Source organism: Phlebotomus papatasi, chromosome 2, assembly GCF_024763615.1.
Source record: "Phlebotomus papatasi isolate M1 chromosome 2, Ppap_2.1, whole genome shotgun sequence".
NCBI lineage: Eukaryota > Metazoa > Arthropoda > Insecta > Diptera > Psychodidae > Phlebotomus > Phlebotomus papatasi.
In genome coordinates this window covers 79132556-79155633 of record NC_077223.1, presented here as the reverse complement: position 1 = coordinate 79155633, position 23078 = coordinate 79132556, and the positions used below count along the sequence as shown (strand labels likewise).

Genomic DNA, 23078 nt, shown 5'->3' with positions numbered 1-23078 from the left:
GGTTTTTGACAAGATATTTACGCTATAACAACGTTTCTAATCATTTCTCGAGAAATTTTAAAAGATTTTCCATGAAATGTATTAATAGATAATATTACTAATATCCTTGTGGTATAATAAAGCCACTTTAATAAAATAAAGTACGTAAAATATCTTCTAAATACACATTCCGTTATTTATATTCGGAAAAAACAAAATTTGAAATTCAAATCTTCGGAGCATTTTTGTGTTGCGCTTGAAGTCCACCAGAGGCGCATAGAGCGGATGGTAAAAATTTGACAGTTCCCGTGTAAACAGACGGAATTTCCACGGGAATTCCCACGAGCAAATGGTAAATTTGCTATACAAGCGCCCTCTGCAAAAGTGCACGAAACTGCCCGAATGTCTTGAAATATTTTGAATTTCAAATGGAAATTTTCCGTTGGAGGGTGAAATATTCCATTTTCTAAAATGGAAAAAAGCTATCTCGCTCGAGATAGCTTTTTGCTTCCGGAGAATTCCGAAAATTTAATTTGGAGTGTTTTTAAGCAAATAATATATGAAAAAACATGTAAAATCTCCTGTAGTGATCAAAACATTGATTTTAAAAGCAAATTTGAAATCGAATAATAATACTATAATAATTTTGAAAGGATTAGTGTTTCTGGATTAAATTAAATATTCATCAATAACATTTCAGAAGAGGTTTAAATGATTGGAAAGGCAGATTCAAAATTTATCTTTTTCAATAAATCCCATTATTAAAAAATGTAAAGAATATAATAATGTAGATAAGGAAATACAAAGAATAGTAAGAACTATCGAAGTTCACTGATGAAAATTATAGCCAGAAACCATATAAACTGCCTTTTCGGATATAAAATATTACTTCAATATTTTTTATTGTTTACTTTTTTTTGGAAATAAAATTTTAAAATATTTTACAGTCTTCTTGTTTTTTAAAACAATTTGTATTCAATTATTATACAATTAACTAATTTTTGTAAACGTCTCTGTTCCGAACGTTCCGAATGAATTGACTGCTTGGTCACCCAGGGACACTTTATACATTTTCTTCTAACACTTTATAAAATTTTAAATTATCAGCACTACAATTAAACGAAAATTAATCAATAGGTCCTATCAGCAAAGATATCCAAAGCCTGTCGTTGATTTTTCCACTTTAATTGGGGGTTTTTGACAAGATATTTACGCTATAACAACATTTCTAATCATTTCTCGAGAAATTTTAAAAGATTTTCCATGAAATGTATTAATAGATAATATTACTAATATCCTTGTGGTATAATAAAGCCACTTTAATAAAATAAAGTACGTAAAATATCTTCTAAATACACATTCCGTTATTTATATTCGGAAAAAACAAAATTTGAAATTCAAATCTTCGGAGCATTTTTGTGTTGCGCTTGAAGTCCACCAGAGGCGCATAGAGCGGATGGTAAAAATTTGACAGTTCAATATGGGAATTTCCATCCGGAATTCCCATCCGGAATGGAAAATCTCATGGGAATTCCCGTGGGAATTCCGTCTGTTTACACGGTTCAATATGGGAATTTCCATCCGGAATGGAAAATCTCATGGGAATTCCCGTGGGAATTCCGTCTGTTTACACGGTTATTGATAAAGAAGTGGATTTGGCCTGCAAAAATAAGTTTAAATTTACCTAAAGCATAAATATTTTTCACATTAAAAATTAAAGAGAAAATCGCATTAATTTTTCGCATTAATGCTATAAATCAATTTATATCAAATTTTGCGGGCCAAGTCTACCTTTTTATCAACAAATAGATCAAATTTTGAATATAAAATGATTCAAACACACAAATTACACATTTGGACTCTCACCAGCGACAATTAATGTGAATCATATTAAAATTTTAATGTGCAAGTGTGATAACACAGTAAGACTCATAAATTAATTTTCCATTAAATATTTTGTCATTTTTATACAATTGTTTTGTAATATTGACAAAAAATGCCAAGGTGAATTTTTACAAATTTTCGTAGCAAAAAGCCAATTTTCATTGCATTTTCTTTTTCTTAGCAATTTGGCAAGGATTTTAGGATTCATATCAATATATTTTCCTGTAAAATTTTCAATTCTCATATAGACTTGCACTTTTTTTTTTAAAGAAAATTTTATGTGAAATTCCAACAGGAATTCGAAAAAGAAAAACAAGGCGTAAATTGAATTTTCTCCTTATTTTTCTCTACAGTACCACTTTACAACAATTCTAGGTATCATATTACTTAACTTTTTATCATTATTATAATATTTTCATGTATTTTTTCTATTTTTTTGAATCGTGAATTCAAAAAATGCTAACCTTTTTTAAGTTATGTAGTATAATCCATTCAAATATCCATTTCGGATGTCAACTCCATATAAAAAAGGTGGCATTTTACGCCAATTTTGATATTCTACGCCCCCGTTTTATAGTTTTTTTTTCTATTTTTTAAATAATAGAAAAGTTATCAACTGTTTTTTTTTTTTAACTTTAACTAAACGAAAGCTAATTAAATTCTCTATACATTCGTGTTATCACTTTAGCATATATTGAATAGAAATCCTACTATGAAGCTCCAAACTTAAAATTGGAGTAAAGTGCCACTTTGGGTTTTTAAGTGTTAATTGGCCATCATACCTTTTATGGCCTAAAAAAATTGCGACTTAAGCCGAGAAACAATTAACGTAATTATAATCAAAATAATGATCAGAATACATTTCCATCAGTTTTTGACCTACATCGGCTACATCCGTGTCGCTGCCTGTCACCTTCACACATTCAGCGGCATACAGCCGGAAGCAACCGTAAGGGCAGAATCACATTGACAGTAAAATGCTCACCGTATTTCGTTAATTTACGCTTTTTAATTGCGATTCTTACGCAAATTCTCGATTTCCGTATTACCTTATCTCATACTCGGTGGCACTAGGTAAAAATAATATAAGGAAATTGAAGAACTAAAACGAAAATGCGATAAACGGCGAGCAAAAAAACAGTACGATTAATTTCTGTTTTTTTGCTCACCGTTTATCGAATTTTCGTTTTATTTCTTCAATTTTCTTGTATTATTTTCACCTAGTGCCATCGAATATGAGATAAGGTAATACGGTAATCGAGAATTTGCGTAAGAATTGCAATGAAAATGCATATAAATTAACGAAATATAGTATACGGCGAGCATTTTATTATTAATGTGATAATACCCTACTTTACTGTGTTGGCGAGAAATATGACAACACTTTCAAGTTTACTCTAATTTTCAACCACTTCCCCTTATTAGGCCACGGACTTAAAGGTACCTTCGTTAGCCTTCCCCGACCTCTCAATTCTCTGTTACTTCAGAAAATCGCAAGGACTCTATTCTGAGGTGCTTAACGAGATCATGATTTTGTTTCAGACACTTTTGTTTTAGTTCTGAGTTCTGATACGAGATCATTACCCCGTCATAATAGCTAATCCAATGCCTAAAATTTCCTGAAAAAAACATGGATAAAATCCATGAGGAACATAGAAAAAACTTGACTTGTCCAAATAAAAAGTAAAAACGATTTCTTAAACAATTTTTGATATTTATTTATTTATTGTATATAAGTTGTAATAATTATTTATAAAAATGTTATGTCATAACAAAATTTCGAAGTAGAGTAGTTTCTAAAAAAAAATCATATTGATTGCCGAAGACACAAGATTACAAAAAGCGAAGGGATCTCTTATCATGTTTCTCTCTAAATCTCGTGCTTATCATTTAGCTATCAGGATTTTATTGTAAAAGAACCAGAAAAAAAAGAATGGCAATTGACATGAAAAGAATGCAAATTCTGGGAATCCTATCAATTTGTAAGTTTTTTTTTTTTGTTTCGAAGGATAGATAAGGGAGAATTAGAAATAAAAGACTTATTCAATTCAGCACCCTAATCGATTTAAGGTTCATTTTTCTCATCATCCTCTAAAATTCTTTTCTTCTTTTTTTTTCTTCAATAATTCATTGATTTCTTCATTCTTATCTAAGAAAGATTTTATCTATTTTATTAATTATTATCCCTCTTCCTTGAGGTTTTTTTTGCAGGGCAAAATCCCATTAAGGACATTTACGTTTCCATTCGTGTGTTTTGATTGCGCGACATCTCAGGAAGGGACAGGGAAAATCTGGGGAATAAATTCACTGAATGTGGCGAGGAGATGTTTTTGCTTGGGAGGACAATGTTCAATCATCATGATTTGAAATATATTTTCTTTTTGTTTTAAATGCATTGGGCAACATTATTGCGTGAGCTCCTTGCCAATTCGATAGGAGATGATCTTGGACCAATCAATTTTGGTCCTTGTCACGGGCAATTGACGCCGAAGCGCCTTGAATGTGGTATCAGACATTGTCTGGTAATTTTCCGAGATGGCAGTCTGATAGTCATTCTCTGCCTCCTCGATCAACCGGCAAATCTCTTTGGCAGTAGCCGTAGGATTTGTAGCAATCACCGACTCGCGACATTCTTTCGACGACACGAGTTGTACATTACCGTCCTCATAGTAGTGCACCTGCACCTTAAGGATACCTTTGAGCTCAGCAGCAGCACTCCCAGAACCCGGAGCAAATGTCACCGTCCACTGCGAACGCCATCGGCCATTGCAGTAGTTCTTCGGCTGGAACTGATGATCCTCAATGCACAGCGTCAGGGTCACCTGACCACCCTGACTGCGACTGAACACGGAACAAATGCCATGCCGATAATGCGTGGCCGTATAGATGAGCGCTTCGGCGTCCAACGCCGCACGCCATGACTCCGACAGACTGTCCACTTCGTGAGCTGCATAGTCGGACGCCTCTTTTCTCAGGTGATCGTACCTGAAGGACTGCTTTGAGCGCTGATCGAAAAAACGCCCACCGCCTTCAAAGACAGACACAGTAAATTAACTTTCAAAAAATTACTCTATCAGTCGCCCTTATCAGTTCCGATAAAGGTGGATCTTTTTGATAAACTTGGCGTCATGATTTGCTCAAATTCCCAAAGAAAGCCAGAGAATAATGATAGTAAAGACTGAAGGAAATTTCGGATTTTTTTTAATGAACAAGTTGAAGTTTTCTATTTATTATTTAGGTTATTTGTCTATTTTTTATTTGAATGTAAGGTTAGGTTACCTGCTGAATACTAGTTTTTTCATTTAGTAATTTATGAAGCGAATAAGGTTCTTGAAAAAATTTGCCTAAGCGTTGTATTAATAAGAATTTTCATAAATTTTTAGGTTAGGCTCAAGATAACCTCAAATTCCTAAATATAACAGTGAACCAAGAGAATGGGTGGAATAACTTGAAATTTTAAAATTATCAATCATTTAGTTATGAAAACTTCAAATTTAATCAATAATTTGCATTTTTTAAAGTAACTTAGAAGGTTATAGTTTGGTTTTAATTATTATCAACTAAATACTCTTAAAAGTGAATAAATGAACTGACTTACAAAACTTTTTCCAAAATACAATATGCAAAATGCATTATTTCGAGAACTGATTTGAATACAAAGTTATAATATCAAATGCTAATCATATTCCTAACCAGTCATATCACATTACTAAGGTCAGCTGGGTTCTATTTTGGCGGTTGATCATTTTCAAAATTAAGTAATATTTAAAATTTAAGGGATAACAACCAAAAAGCAGTAACATAATTAAGGCCTCTACACATTGGGAATAATTTTCGTCAAAAAATGCATTTTGACAGAATTTTGACGTTTCCACCTACAACAGTGCAAATTCCAAAAAAACAACAATTTTTGACGAAAATTTCTCCCAATGTGTAGTTTAAATTTGGTAATAAAAATATTAAATTTGGTTCAGTAGGATATCTCAATTCAAACAAAAATGGGTCTAATTTGACATTTTTGATATCTGACGAAAAAATAATAAACCCAATTTTAAGTTTGTAAAAACTTAGATGATAATTCTGCTGCTTTTAAAGTTCTAATTTGAATCCGGCTTAAATTTGACTTTTTTTACCGACCAAATTTAACTTTGTACTGCTCATTTTTACAGTGCTACAGTCAAACACTTATGCCGAACCCCGTGAATATAAGACTGATGAAATGAAATCGACAAACACCTTTACGATATCTTTGATTTAAAAACTGATCAAAAAAATATTAATGTTATTGCGTGTCATCAATCCTAAATTAAAGGGTAATAAATTTTATTCTATTAAAAGCTCTTTAATTTCCATTATTTATTAAAAGCCGCTACATATTGGCAAAAAGCTTAATTAAAAATTACTTTTTGAAGGAAATTGCCTGCAGTACCGTAAGTAGAAACGTCAAATTTCTGCCAAAAATGCAAATTTTTGACGAAAATTGGTCTCAATTTGTAGACAATTTTTTTGAAGCACACCTTTTGAAGCTCATTTTTGATAGAAATTTATCATTTATTTATGTACAGTAGACTCTCTCAAATTCGGGCATTTGGTACCGAAATGTCAACCGAATTAGAGAGAAATTCGGACGTCAAATTGTTTGAAATGCAACGATTTTTTGTTCATCTGCATACTCATATTGAGTTTACATGCTCATTGCTATTATAAATTCATGAAAACCTCTTAATAATGCAAAATCACATTAAAACTAAAACAAATCATGACAAATTTTAGCATATTTGCTTCATTTGATAATCATAATCGAGGTCGAAAAATGTCAACAAACGTTTTTTGAATTTACAGTGGACTCTGACTTATCCATGAGAGCGGGACCAAAATGTTATACGGATTTTGAGAATGATACACATCAAATTGTTGGAAATCCAACGATTTTTTTGTTTACATTGGAAATTTGTGGAGTGAATCCTGACGTGATCGAATGAACGTTCTCTCTAAGCATATGTACTGTCCAAAAAAGTTACAATGAGAAAGAATTACAGTAGATAGAGTACATTTGCTTTAACAAAACACCTCAAAACGGGGACAATAATGTCAACAAAATTTAGAAAATTCAACTGTCTCACGGAATTTTTTTATGTCACCCGGAAAAAGAGTCCACGGATAAGTGATAGTCTACTGTAACTGCCGCCTGAATTAAAAAGTAGCCCGATCTTAAAAGAGCCGAGTTAGCGAGAGTCTACTGTATAGACAGCTTAATTTGGAGGAATTTATCGTCAAACAATCCTTCAAAAATTGTAATTTTTCTTTCAAAATTTTTTTGAAATAAATTTTGATGAAATCAGCTCGAATGTGTAAGACGACTTTCGCACATAACTTCCGTTATGGCTCCCGCATACCTTTTAGATCAGAGGTGTGCAAGAAACCGTTGAAACCGAATTAACGTCAAAATAAGTTTGTTATAGTAGCGTTTTGACCATTGACGTACATGTTTCATTTGACGTTAATTTGGTTTCAACGGTTTCTTGCACACCTCTGTTTTAGATCGATAAAATTTCATTAAAACAAAATTCGCGTCCCTTTCTCAAAAGATTTGCATAAGTCTATTCCACTCTTTTGGTCTTGAAATTTGACTGAACTAAATTTAAAATTTAATTTGGTGTGATGTTCGAAAGAAGAAGAGCGCGAAAGAGTAGGATAGAGATAAGTAAAATTTTCAAGAAAAAAAGAGATGTGAATTTTGCTTTTGTGAAATTTTCCTGATCTAAAAGGTGTGCTGGAGCCATTAGTTTTCAAAAGATTGTTCGAATTTGGAAGATCCTATACTCTAAATTTAATGAAATCAAAATTAACATACCATGGTTTTCTTAATTTTTTTGCATAATGTGTACAAATTCACATTATATAATCCAATATAATTCAACGGTTTCATCTATTTTTGAGTGCAAAATTATGCAAAAGGATTGAGAAAAAAAGGGATATGAATTTTGACTTCATGGCTTTCAGATCTAAAATGTATGTATGCCAAAAGATATGCCGGAGCCATTATTTTGAAATTCAAAACTCAGCTTAATTTTTCAATTTAAGATTAGTTTTTGTTTAGTTTGATGGCTTAAAAAATTTCAGTGTATAGTCAAAAAATTTTATCGATGAATACAAAATCAACATCGAAATTTCAATTTAAAAACTCAAATTTTAATGCTTATGGCTCCGGCACACCTTTTAGATTAAGAAAATTTCATGAAGTCGAATTTCGGATCCGTTTCTTTCTCACACGTTTTGCAGATGTATATCTCATTCTCTCGCACTCTTCTTCTTCTCTTAAACATCACTCCAAATTCAATTTAGCTCAATCGAATTTGGTATGCGAAAGAATGTGATAGTCATATGCAAAACATGTGAGAAAGAAAGGGTTTCGAATTTCGACTTTGTGAAATTTTCCTGATCTAAAAGGTGTGCCGGAGCCATTATTAAGTTTTTGATAGGCACAATTTCATGAAATCAAAATTCATTCATTTTCTACCATTTGTCCCAATCGCAATCACGGTCTTAAAACACCCGGGTTAGTAGCCCACGCCTCTCGATCTCCCGCTAGTTCAGGAAAGCAAATTTCATGGCATCAAAATTCAAATCGCTTTCTTTCTTAATAGTTTTGCACATATTTATCCTACTCTCGCACTCAAAATTAGGAAGAATTAAATTGAATTTGTTCTGACATTCTAAAGAAGAAGAAGAAGAAGAAGAGTTCGTAAGAGTGAAATAGTTTATATAGTTGCAAAATCTTTGCGATAGAAGGGGATGTAAATCTTGACTTTATGAGATTTCCTTGATATAAAAAGATAGTACAGAGGCTTTATGGCTCCGGCACACCTTTTAGATCAGGAAAATTTCACAGTCAAAATTCAAAATTTTGTTTGTGTATAGTGTTGTCTCTCTATATGCACACTCTCTATATGCACAGCTTTTGTGTCGATTGCATTCAAAATCAATTTGTTTACATTTTGACAAAGTAATAAAGAAAATTATTTTCTTGATAACTAATTTTTCTTGTTTTCAATTTTCTTAATTTTATTTTTTCTGTCTCATATTATATTTAAAATAACACGGGAAATTCTAGAACAATGAAAAAAAATGATAATTTATTAAAATAAAGAAAAAACCATTGGGAATTTCAAAAAAAGTTGTGCATATTCAGAGAGAGAACTGTCAAAAAAAGTACCCAAACTGTGCATATAGAGAGACAGCACTGTATATTCTACTCTTTCACACTCTTATTCTTCTTCTTTTGAACATCACACCAAATTAAATTTTCTTCAGTCCAATTTTACGTCAGAAAGAGTGGGATAGATTTAGGCAAACTTTTTGAGAAAGATAGGGAAGCGAATTTTGATTTCATAAGGCTCCGGCACACCTTTTAGATCGGTCAAATTTCATGAAATCAAAATTCACTTCTCTTTCTTAATAGCTCCGGCACACCTTTTAGTTCAAGAAAATTTAATGAAATCAAAATTTACATTTTCTTTCTCACATGTTTTGCATTACAGTAGAGTCTCGTTATAGTCCATATTTGGTTTCAGATTTGACACTTGGGTCGCACTATAGTCCATGTATTTTTTTAAAATTATCAACGACTTTTAATATTGAAATTGCTCGACGGCTTCCACTTTCTTTGTGTTTGTGGTACTTGTCCTCGCTCTCTTCATTATGGATCACAATTATCACAACTACTCAATAAAGTTTGCCAAAAATATTAATATAATTGTGCTTGTTGCGTACAAAAAACATAACCTAACATAAAATCAGTGTTTTGAAATCAACGGTCGATAAATTGTGGACTATAGAGCGATGGCCTATAGCGAGACTCTACTGTATGTCTATCTCATTTTTTCACACTTCAAATTTGATCGAGCTAAATTGAATTTGTTGTGATGTTTAAAAGAAGAAGAAGAGTGCGAAAGAATGAGATGGACATATGAAAAACGTGTGAGAAAGAAAGGGATTCCAATTTCGACTTCATGAAATTTTCCTGATCTTAAAGGTGTTCCAGAGCCATAAAAGACTTGCATAAGTCTATCCTACTCTTTCGGTCTCAAAATTGGACTGAACCAAATTTAATTTGCTGTGATGTTCAAAAGAAGAAGAAGAGTGCGAAAAAGTAGGATAGTTATATATGCTAAACTTTTAAGAAAGAAAGGGATGTGAATTTTGATTTTATGAAATTTGACGGATCTAAAAGGTGTGCCGGAGGCATAAACATTTTTTTCGGAATTTAAGGGGCTATCTTAGGATTAATCCATTCAGTCAATCTACTAGAAATACTTGAGATAAATAAATCATCATTGGAATAATTCATCTAAAATCACTCAATTTCCGTATTATGTATAATACCATGGTAAGGAATGGGTCAACCTTTTAAGGACGAGAAGGCCATAAATTGAGGGTCGGAAAAAATAATTTTTTTTAACTTTTTACAGAAAAAATAAAACTTAGGAAGGCCGTAGGAAAAATTTCATTTTTGGGTCACCGGTGACCCAATCGTCCTTAAAGGATTAAAAGGGATAAACCATGTAACGGATTAAGCCATTTTAAAATGCAACTGTATTTTTGTGCAAAATATTGCAATGATTGCAATATGAAGCGTCTGCAAATATTTAATTGCCTGGTAAATAAATAGAACCAGTAGCAAAAATTGTATTCGTCACGCTATTTCCCAATCAATCCCGTTGGGAAATAACCTAATCGAATTTTAATTTAATTTAAAAAGGTGACAGAATTCAAGTTAATATTTTAACAATAAAATTTCTTGTTTAAATGAATTAGATTTCCCATAAGCCTAGCTATTCTTATCACAGTCTACTAAAGTTATTAATGGAATAGCAATGTATGACGGTAAATTCTATCGATTTCCACTATCAGAAAGACAAATAAGACTGCTTCATCGTAAGTTCTAAATACGGAAGGGTGAGAAATTAATTTAAAATGTAAATATAGTGGGATTTCTATAGAGATACCCAAGTTATTTCGAGCAATGCTTTGGAATCAGGAGAATTGGAGTTTTGTTTTGAGGGTGAGAAAATTATCACACAGTTGCAGAGAGATAGCGGAACCCTATCCGGAATTCTTTTTCTCTTTGCACGGTCTATCAAAGAAAAGTGCATCCAATGCTAACTCACCCAAATCATTGAATTCTGTTATAAGGCCGGGATGTTCGGCATTCTCCAGTCTCACGGGCGTCAATTGATCTTTGTTGTATTGGGCAAATGCCGCTGAAGCTCCTTCCTTCAGCAGGGCATCATTCTTCAGCAATTCGCGTACATCATTGAACACCTCATTGAATTCACCTGGTGGTGCGTGAAGTATGAAATCAGACACAATTCTCACTTTATCTTGATCACTAATAACATCATCCATCTCAGGAGAGATCTTGGGGCGAAAGAACCTTGCAAGAAATCTGTGAAGAATAAAAAAATGTTGAGAAAGTGTGAGTGAGAAGGAATTTTGACGTATGAATCATTTTTTTTTTCTTATGCCACCAAGAAATTCTTGGACCAATTTATCGACACTTACCACACAGAATTTGGGGTATTTTCTTCACACAGCTGAACAAGGGGCACACTGGCTGGACAATTGGTATGAAATCATGCGTTTTATTGGTTTGTGATGTGGTGAAAATGGCAAATATTCGTGGAAAAAAATAAATCTGCAAAAGCGCGTACGTATTGAATGGGTTGGCGGTAGTAGAATTGTGGCTGTGACAGTGACCCACCCAAATTGTCCTAGAATGCCGGCCGAATGTAGTACTAGATGCGATCGATGCGCCATCTGGTAGATTCCTCTGAGAAATTCTTGCGTTATCCAGTTTGCCTTCGTTCGCTCAACAAGTCGCTGCAAGTTCTTGGACGCGGATTCAAATAATTTCTTTGGTGCAGTGCCTTTTTGGCAAAAAAGCAATCCTGTGTGGCTACTAAAATAGCCGTGAGTGGTGTAGAAAGGTGTTGGGAGTGGAAATTTTGGGGGATTTGAGTGCCATGTGTGGTGAAAAAAGTGCAAGTTGAGAAATCATGGTGTCGCGTCCATTGGACACTCAAACTTGCTGACGACAAAGGTAAATGGGAGAGAAAAATGCCACTCTTGTGACTCACGGGTGCACATAGTGGAGTTTATTGAGAAAAATCCGTGGTCCCTCCTCAATTCTGTGATTCATTGACAGTGTTAATGGGCACTTTTTGATGGATTTTTGCCCATTTTGCCTTTTTGCAGTGCCTAAAAGTGTGTTGACTACCGGAAAATACGTGTGTTCAGGGCCTACTGTGGCCACAGTGAAAAAGTAGAATAAGTAAAAAAGAAATAAAACAAGTGTATAGTGCATTTACAATGAGGTGGAGCGCTTTGGGTCTTGTACTGGCCCTCCTGGGAGCCTGTGTAGCTCAGCCAAGTGACAGTTACTATGGTGATGATTACAATTCGCTGTATACACCCACGGATCGGACTCTAGTGCCCGTGGTGGACAACAGAAAGCCAGCATTCCGGGATTGCAAGGGATACGCCCCATCCGTCAAAGAAGAACAAACCCCAGGCACATTTGTGTTCAAAGTAGAAGCAGATGATCCCGATGAGGCTGATACGATAGAATATAGTTTTGTGACTGCAGCCTCGGAGCGCCCCAAATTCCGCATTGACGCCAAGACAGGTGTCATTGTGACGGCATATACGTTTGATCGGGATGAACCGATCCGCGAGAAGGAAGTGTATGTGACTGTGCGGGCGACAGACAATGGACGTCCACCGCTAGATGATGTGTGTACGTTCAAAGTGACCATTGAGGATATCAATGACAATCCCCCGGTGTTTGATAAGGCAAAATATGAAGAAAGTATGAGTGAAGATACCCAAGTGAATCGTGTAGTAATGAGAATCTCAGCCTCAGACTTTGACGATGGGGATAACAGTATTGTGAAGTATGAGTTGATCCCAGACAAGGATAATCAGTACTTCAAAATTGACGAGAATAACGGGTTAATCACCCTTGCGAGATCTATTGATAAGAAACCAGGGCAATACTACACCCTAAATGTTAGGGCTTACAACATTATCAATGACTCCCCCCAGGATGCACAAATTGAGGTAAGTCAATACTAAAACTTAAATCCCTCATCCCCCGTATCAAAATATAATTATGAAATGAATAGCAATTATTTATTAAATTTTTTTATTTCTGGAAAACATTCAATTCTTCAATGAGGCCTAGTTCAAAATTCACACACCTCTAAGTTTCTTTATTTTTAACACATTTCAAAGAAATTTATGAGGTACGTACAAGCCTATTATCTCAATAAAAGTAAACTTCAGCTATAAAAAAAATATACATAAATTTTATTAAAAAAAAACACTCATTGTGGGTATGACAGATGCTACTTCTTTCTCAGTTTTCTCGGTAATGGACTTGAAGTTTTTATCTAATCATTAATTATGGTCATTATGATAAGGAATATCATCTTTCATAGCTATGATATTCATAAAAACATAATTTGAAAGACAAGATTTTTTTAGGGTTCAAACTTTTTATTTATAAACTAAAAATTGAGTTCATTTTCAAGATAAATATTTTATGAGGACGTTTGATAAATTTTGTTGATCCTGTTGAACCATTTACTGAAAAAGGATATTTTTTCTGTAAATTATTTTGAAATGATTTACAAATATTTCCTCTTAAAATCTCAAAGACTTGTTGGAAAATATTAGTTGGGGTACTTTGGGAGAAGATAGGGGCAAAAGTAGACAGTAGCATATCCTATTTGTAAAGAATTTGAAATATATCCTAGTTTTAGGATATTTAAAATGAATAAAAACCTAAACTTACCTAATCCTTATTTTTAACAATAATCGAAACGAAACTGAGCAAAAAAGGCTGGAGTAGATTTACCATTTTTTTTGTTTAAAATGATCACAATATAAAATGAATTCTGTTCAGAACTTACTTAGGTAAAACGGAAATCATAAAACGTATATGGCGAAAAATACTTAAATCAGAGATGTGCAAGAACCGTTGAAAACGAATAAACGTCAAAATAAGTTTGTTCTGGTAGCGTTTTACCATTGATTTATGCCCTAGACACACTTAAGACTTAAGCCGAGAGACGACTTAGTGGAAAATTATGGAAATGAAATTTAACCATTATTTATAATATAATTACGCTAAGCCGTCTTTCGGCTAATCCTCATGTCTGTCAAGGCCCTTACATGTTTCATTTGACGTTTATTCGGTTTCAACGGTTCTTGCACGCCTCTAACTTAAATATTCTTGGTAAAGGGAAAATAAAGGATTAATTTGATTTTAAAAAGGGGATTTTTTGAAAAATTAATTTTTTATTAATAAAGTTTATCTAAAAAAAAACTTTTGCTGCTTTATGCCCAACACACAATAACTTTTGTTTTGTAAACATATTTTTGGCATTTCAGTGAGAGCGAACGAAATCTAGATCTAGACATCTCGCTCACTGCAAACATGTTTACAAAACAAAATTTATTGTGCGCTGGGCATTATGACCAGCGCACAATAATATTTGTTTGTAAACATGTTTTCAAAGTATCCTATGAGAGTGAAAGAGATGACTAGATCTAAATTTTATTCACTGCTACTGAAATATCAAAAAAATATTTCTGAAACAAGAATTACTGTGCGTTAAACATTATAAATTTTAAGTTGTTTTATTTACAAGAAGTCTACAAAAACTAGAAAAAAACTTTAACGAAATAAGGACGATGAAATTTAGTCACTTTCTGAGGGCGTATTCAGCGTATTCACCATACAAGTGAGAATTATGACGTGAACAAATTACAAAGAATAGTCATGAGCTAAAATGTAATTTCAATAAATTTACGCTCCATACAAAGTGATTCATTCGAAAGCTAACATCAATCTTTCCAGCAAAGTTGTTCTTTTTTTCAAAATGTTTGGATTTTCTCTACAATTCACACAAGTCTACTGATTTCGCTTTCTGACGAGTAATTTTTAAAAGAATGAATCATTTTAAAGAAATGAAAATCTAACAGGATAAAAAATAAGAAAAAAATTAAAACCGTAAAGCAATGAAAAGAATCTATTATTAAAAATGAGAAAATTACATTTCATCCGGTACCGGCCAAAAGGTACACAACCAAAATTCAGAATGAATCAAAATCCCTAGAAACTAAAATCCTGAAAGTTGAGGCCTTGACAGACCTGAGGATTAGCCGAGACACGGCTTAGCGTAATTATATTCGACATAATGTTTGAACTTCATTTCCATCATTTTCTACTAAGTTGTCTCTCGGCTTAAGTCGTAAACGTAAGTGTGTCAAGGTCATTAAAATCCTGAATTAGCCAAAATCCCAAAAAGCCAAAATCCCAAAGAGCAAAAATCCCAAAAAGACAAAATCCCGAAAGGGACTAAATGGAGGATAATGTGTTGCATAATTTCCCAAAGCGCAGAAAATTTACCTGCTCCTCTAAAAAGTGCAGGTGAAAGCAATCGTGGAAGTAGTTATGAAATATTTTTAAGAAATCGCAATTTTGGGTTTTTGGAATTTTTGCTTTTTGACGCATTTGAGATTTTGTCCCATTCGGGACTTTGGTTTTTCAGGACTTTGATCCATTTGGAATTTTGCCCGCTCTTGATTTTGGCCCGTTCGGGGTTTTTGCTATTCGGATTTTTGACCCATTTGGGACTTTGGATGTTCAGGACTTTGCCCAAAATCTGGATATTTGTTTTTTGAGTTTTTGGCCCTTTTAGGATTTTAGTTTTTCGGTATTTTGACCCATACGGGATTTTGATTTTTGGGATTTTTACCCATTTAGGATTTTTACGTTCGGGATTTGAACCATATCCCATTTCATTATAAACAAAATATTTTTATTTATACATAGAAATATGTTTTTTCGTAAATGTTTGTACAGGATGACAAACTTTCCTGACTGATGTTTATTTCTTTTTTTATTAACGGACTTTTCAACAATCCTACGTGGTATTTTGTTGTTATTTGCATAAATTCTAGATAGATACAACCATTTTTATCATTGATCGTCAAGTTTTATCAGACTAACAAAAAATGCAAACAAATGGCTAAATATCACGATTTTTGGGTATACAATTATTTTATGAATCGGTGTTTGTTAAAGAACAAAAATGTTTATTGATTTATTTCTTATTGCACATAATTTTACGATAGTAAAAATTTCTACAATCCATTTTTATCAACATTTTTTATCTGTGTGTATATTGTCAATTTTGTTGACCAAGGATTTTATGTGAAATTCATTTATTTTCATTTATTTCAAATACTGCTTTTGAACTAGAGCTCTTGAAATAAAAAAAAGGATCTAAAGATAAACCATTTAAACTCTCCAAAGTTTATACCTAAAAGGATTTAAAATTAGGATTGAAAAGTATTTTTAAGGTTGTACGGTAATCTATTACGTATTTGTATTTAAAGTTTTAATTTTGTAATGTTTCTACAAGAAAACATTAATAAAGAAAACTTTTATCACATCATTAATGACCGGTAAACATAAAAGCCATTAAAGGTTAATATTTTACTAAATACTTTGACAGGAAAAGGTACGAAAAGTCGAATTTAACTAATTTACTTTTAATGATCTTGATATCTGTTATTGGTAAAATTTACCAAAGAAGCTACAAAATAATAAGAAGATAAAATATATTACCATATTTTTTTAAAAATTTCTATGCTTTCTATGCTTAATAAATTAAAAAAAAAATCCGTATTTTTTTTAATCTGCATTTATTATATGCATCACATTTTTTTCTGATTTTGCAAAACATCTGCTTTTATAACTCAGCTAAAAGTACAAATAGGGGACACCGAAGTAGACCCTCAGAAGGAACATTGACCGTACTAGGGGAAGGCTTTTTGACTTCGCACACATTCTGGTTTCGAACAATTTTTATTTTTCTCATGTTCTTTTAATGAATCTGACCTATCTAAAATTCACGTATCGAGATTAATTAAAGAAATATGGGAAAAATATCAAAGATATCAACTGTTCGAAGCCAGAGTGTGTGTGAAGTTTGACAGCCTTCCCCTACTATTTATTCAGAGTAGGGAAAGCAGGCATAGTTCGTACACAGTGAACTTTCAAACGATCAGAATTTTCTCTTTGGTTGTAAAGAGCTACTTGGTCATTTCTGAACCATAAGATAGATACAGTAGACTCTCTCTCAATTGGGCATTTGGGGCAAAATGTCATCCGGTTTAGCGATAGATTTGGACGTCAAAGTCGTTGTAAATTCCACAAAAAGCGGTCAATTATAAAGAATCATGATAACATAAGAAGAACTTCAGCAAATTATAGCTTCATAATTAAAGGTGAAAATTGTCAACAAAATTTTTCGCCCAATTGAAAAAGAGCCGTTTGAGCGAGAGTCGACTGTAATTATTAACCTCATGAAACGAGATGGAAAATGGTAAACTAGCTCTTTGCGAGCAAAGAAAAAATTCGCATCGTTTGAAGGTTTACTGTGTGCGAACTATGCCTACATTCCCCTAAACACCTCCCTCTCTATTAAATAATTATCGTTCTGATTCAAAAAATATTCTACAAATTACAAATCAAAGAAAAACTCAAGTTTCTGACTGATTGTGCCCCGGTCTTCCCTATATCTTCCCTTTTAATAAAAATTCGATCAGACCTGAAACAGTTTTTTTTTTTAAATTTAAAATAATACAATGAGATTTCCATTCCTTAATTTTAAATTGAAGTAGCGAGAGTAACCGTGCCATCACACTACGATTTTTTCAATTTGTAAATTAAATTAAATTTTCAGATGAATTATTCCTATGCAATATTTTGCATTAAATCATTTGAATTTATAGATTTTCGCTTATTTATTGATATAAACTAATTCTTGGCCCACGAAAACATGTTTAAATATGCTAAAATAGCATAAATGTGGTTGCTCAAATTAATTTCAACTCAGCAAATTAAAATGTTAAAATTGCTCAACAATTCCAATTTTAGGCGATATAAGCACCCTTATTTTCGTTGTTTCTTTCTGCAAATGAGGTCCAACTATGTGAAGTAGTTCCTCAAATTCTTCAGTAGCCACACGAAGAAAATTGTTGTGTCCAAAAAAACACCAGTTGCGATATCATTGTACATTTTTTCAATGAATCCGTGGGCAGAGCTCTCTTTGATCCATTTTCTGGCCCACAATCTCTTCCTTTTACCTTGAGACACATTTTTATGAAGATGTATCCTACATAAAGAAAGAAAATTTCTTCCTCATCACTGGACTCACTCATTTTTCTAATAATGTTAACAAAATTACAAATGACAAAACAAAACAACTGGCAATAATGCGCGGATTTTTTGAATTTAGCAAATTTCTCGTAAAAATGTGTCCTGGCTATGAAATTTCAAGTGATTCTCGCAATTTTATAATGCTCAATTTGCTGAGTTCAATTTTAAATTAAATTGTGAAAAATCCTAGTATGATAGCACCGTAATATCTCCAATTAATTAAAAATTTATTCTGTCATATTCCTACACTTGAGTGAGAGAAATCCAAAAAAGTTAAAATAATGTTAATTTTACCCTGCATTATTGATCCAAAATCAGTGTAAATATTACCCTTTTTAGGTGTATTAGGGGTTAAAGGTACCCTTTTTCATGTTAATTTTACCCTTAATAAGGTGTAAAATTAACATTAAAAAGATATATTTTTACACCTAAAAAGTGTTAAATTTCTGAGGAAAAAATGTTAATCGCACCCTCTTTTTTTTGTCAGTGTATGCAAAGAGTTGTTCAACAATTATATTGAATTGTATTTTTAGATTTTTATAAGAGTGTTCTAAATAGTTAATTGATTTCAATCAAATATTAATGATTTAAAAACTATTTAAAATATTTATAGTAATTACTATTCATTTCATATTTCCCCAAACCTTGTGGTTGAATTTCGTGAAAATTGAAATTCCACCCTTAAATTAGGTGCGTATCCGAGTTATTGAATCCAACAAGAGGCCCCCAACATTTATCAATCCTCCCACTGAGCCAATTTACCTCAAAGAGAATTTCAGTGACTACAGCAAGAGTTTGGTAGTCTTAAAGGCACAGTCTAATGTGCCAGATAAGCCTGAGGTGATTTTTGAGTTAATCACTGGACGCACTGAACAGACAAATAGCAAGAAGACTTTTGTCTTTACCCAAGGGGAAGATGATGTGTCCATAACACTTGGCAAGGCTCTAGATTATGAAGCAATCACTGATTATACTTTAACTATGAGTGTTAAAAATACGTATGATCTTGTGGCGGAACATTTGATTAAAATTAAAGTTGAGGATGTTAATGACAATATTCCATATTTTACGGAAGTAACAACCGGAACAATTTCGGAGAATGAACCTCCGGGTACACCGGTGATGCAGGTCAGGGCTTTCGATATGGATGGTACAGCGGCAAATAATATAGTGTCATTTGAATTGGCAGACAATATGGATATTTTTACCATTGATTCAAATACGGGAAATATTACGGCACTAACGACATTTGATAGGGAAGAAAGGGATTTTTACAATGTCAAGGTGATTGCCACAGATAATTCACCATCGAGTTTGTACAATACGGGGCAGCATAATATGGGCCAACAGGTGTTTCGTATTGAGATTGCCGACAAGAATGACCATCGACCACATTTTACCCGTGATGAATACATTTCCGATAAAGTGGCTGAAGATGCAAATATCAATTTTCTGGTAATTGAAGTGACGGCTGAAGATGCAGATGCTGCATCGCAGATCACGTATACAATTGTTAGTGGAAATACAGGGGAGGCATTTAAAATTGATCCATCTACGGGGAAGATAACGGTTAACAATACACTCGATTATGAGAATATAACAGAATATTCACTGAGGATTAGGGCTTTTGATGGGGTTTATGAGGATAATGCCATTGTGACAATTAAAATTGAGAATGTTAATGACAATCCTCCAAAATTCTTGAAAGATAACTATAGAACGACCATTCCTGAGGAGATTATTGTTGAGGGATGCATTTTGAATATTGAAGCTTACGATCCGGATATCAAGGATCGAAATAGCCAGCAATTTATTAAATACTTCATTGTGAAGGGTGAACAGCAGCATTTGCTGGCAATCGACAATGATGGTTGCCTGAGACTCATCCAACCACTTGATCGCGATGAGCCAAATGGTCACAAAAATTGGCAGGTGATTGTGGCGGCTGTCGATGAAAATGGGAGTGGTTTGCGTTCAGTGACGGATGTTACAATAACCCTCACAGATATTAATGACAATGCACCATTTCTCAATGTTAAAATGCCAGTTATTTGGCCAGAAAATCGTCAACCGGGAAATATTGTCACATTAATGGCCAAGGATTACGATGAAACACACAATGGACCACCATTTCACTATGAAATTGATCCAAATGCCCCAGAGGGTATTAAGATAAAATTTGGCATTTCTGGTGATATTCTTATAGCAATGGATATTTTTGATAGGGAAGAACAGAAAGAATACTACATTCCAATTATGATTAGTGATTCTGGTCAACCGACAATGCGCAATGTTAGCATTTTACATGTGGTAATTGGTGATGAAAATGATAATCCCATGAAAGAGGGTAGTAGTTCAATTTTTGTGTATAATTACAAAGGAGAATCACCAGATACGGAAATTGGTAGAGTTTATGTCGATGATCCAGATGATTGGGATCTTCCTGATAAATATTTCACATGGAAGGATGGTGTTAAACCGGATAAATTTTCCCTCAATGCAAACACCGGAATGATTACTATGAAAGAGGGTACAAGAGAGGGAGATTATAGACTCTTTTTTACTGTCACAGAAGAATCACGAAATATTCCAAGACATTCAGTTACAGCTGAAGTTACAGTGACTGTCAGGGAGATTCCTGAGGAAGCTGTTGATAAGAGTGGTTCAATAAGATTTTATGGAGTGACAGCTGAAGAATTTATCGTTCAGCCAACAGATGGTAGTGCTGGAGGGAAGAGTCACAAAGATCGTTTTAGGGATGCACTGGCAAGAACTCTCAATGTCTCAAAGGAGAATGTAGATGTTTTTACAGTGTTAAAGCATGATTACAATGCATCTTACCTCGATGTGAGGTATTCAGCTCATGGTAGTCCATACTATGCTCCTGAGAAACTAAATGGTTTGGTTGGTCAGAATCAGGAGAAACTTGAGGAGGAATTGGGATTAAAAATGTTTATGATTAATATCGATGAGTGTTTGATTGAGAAAAATAAGTGTGAAGCATCATGCACGAATATTCTACATAAATCCAATGTTCCACTCTTGGTTTACACCAATCAGACATCCTTCGTGGGGGTCAATGCCTTCATTCAGGCAGAATGTATTTGTCGAATGCCACCTCCCGTTTACTGCCTCAATGGTGGTACTCCATTTGATGACACCTGCGAGTGTCCGGAGGGCTATGAAGGGCCAAATTGTGAGGTAATTGCTATTGGATTTCATGGCAATGGATATGCAATGTATCCACCAATTAATCCCTGCGATACCACAAATATTTCCCTGGAATTGTCCCCACACAGAGAAGATGGATTGGTACTCTATGTTGGACCATTGAATTACAACAAACTCCTGCCAATTCAAGATTTCCTAGCACTAGAACTTGTTCGAGGATATCCAACATTAATTGTTGACTATGGCTCAGGGAGTATAAGAATTGAGCATAAACACATTCAGCTGAAACCAGGAAAGAGTTACACGATAGATATTAATATGCAGCAGACGAGTATTGAGATGACTGTGGACAATTGTCGATTGTCAACGTGTATGAGCTTAGGAGCTCCTCAAGGGCCCAATGAATTTCTCAATGTCAATGCTCCTCTGCAATTGGGAGGAATTGCTGTTAATCTAGAGTACTTAGCCTCACAATTTCGATGGCAGCATGTACCCCAAAGTCTTGGGTATTCGGGCTGTGTGAGGAATCTCACGATTGACGGAAAAACCTACAATATTGGTTCACCGAGTATTTCAAAAGATGTCGATATTGGCTGTCAAAGATCAATGGCAGTAGCTGTGGCATTTGGAATAGATACAAATTTCCTAATAGCCATTCTTGTGTGTATTGCCGTCCTCCTGTTCCTCATCCTAGCTGTGGTTGTGCACAAGAGGCATCAGGATGGATGGCATGAAAAGGACATGGATGACATCAGAGAGACAATTATCAACTATGAAGATGAGGGTGGTGGTGAAAGAGATACAGATTATGATTTAAATGTATTCAGAGTGCCACAAATCTATGAGGATAAGCCGTACAAGGAGAGTTTGCAGCAGAGGGAGGCTCTGAATGAGGTGCCAGACATTGGGGGCTTTCTGGTGGATAAGAAGGATTCATGTGACAAGGACAATGATGCCCATCCAGTGGATGATGTCAGATATTATGCCTACGAAGGTGATGGAAATTCCACAGGATCTCTGTCGAGTTTGGCTTCGTGTACAGACGATGGTGATCTTAAATTTGACTATTTGAGTAACTTTGGACCAAGATTCAGGAAGCTGGCTGACATGTACGGGGAAGAACCCTCAGACACGGACTCCAATGGTGACGCAGAAGAGGGATGGCGAATATAGAAGAACAAAGTGGTGAGTACTCTTTATCTTTTTCAATTATTATCATCACAATCAAACAATCAGAGTTGGATTAAAGAAGCTTTATCTTAAGCTTATTATCAGTACCGAAATCAGGGGAAACTCGCCCCGGGCGCTGAGATCATAGGGTCACTAAAATTTAAAAGAAAAATATATTAATTGATAAACAAAAGCTATATTTGTTCAACTTTTTCTAGATATTTAAACATCTTTTTTTGAAGAATATTAAAAATATTATGAATGCAAGTACAGAACAGGATTTTGTAGCATATCTACACTCAAAAAATTCAGTATACAATTTTAGTTCCTATATATTTTTTTAGAAAACTTCCAATGAAAAAAAAAATGAAAAATCCACACTGAGAGAAATCCGAAAAAGTTAAAATAACATTCCAGGAATGTTTATTTTACCCTGAAGTATTGATAATAAAATTGGTGCAAATATTACGCTTTAAAGGTGTATTAGGGGTTAAAGTTACCATTTTTCATGTTGATTTTACCCTTAAAAAAGTGTAAAATTAACATTAAAAATGTTGATATATTTTTACACCTAAAA

General features: G+C 33.7%; 2 protein-coding genes across 3 annotated transcripts in view; one reads left to right on the top strand and one right to left on the bottom strand.

Moving 5' to 3' along the window:
• Positions 1-3556: 3556 nt before the first annotated feature.
• Positions 3557-11633, bottom strand: LOC129804586 (F-actin-capping protein subunit alpha). The gene is made up of 3 exons (XM_055852066.1): positions 11428-11633; positions 11034-11311; positions 3557-4891 (listed from the first exon to the last, which is right to left on the bottom strand). The coding sequence occupies exons 2-3, from the start codon at positions 11269-11271 to the stop codon at positions 4269-4271; spliced, it is 861 nt and encodes a 286-aa protein (XP_055708041.1). The 5' UTR covers positions 11272-11311; positions 11428-11633; the 3' UTR covers positions 3557-4268.
• A 72-nt stretch (positions 11634-11705) lies between these two features.
• Positions 11706-23078, top strand: part of LOC129804574 (DE-cadherin) — a 38092-nt gene continuing 26719 nt past the window's right edge. Inside the window, exons 1-3 of one of the 2 annotated variants that reach the window (XM_055851991.1) lie at positions 11706-11965; positions 12121-12984; positions 18851-22516. In XM_055851991.1, the coding sequence (XP_055707966.1) occupies positions 12235-12984; positions 18851-22504 (4404 nt within the window). In that variant the 5' untranslated portion in view covers positions 11706-11965; positions 12121-12234 and the 3' untranslated portion in view covers positions 22505-22516. Of the gene's footprint in view, positions 12985-18850; positions 22517-23078 lie in introns of both variants that reach the window. The other variant, XM_055851992.1, reaches the window with a different exon arrangement.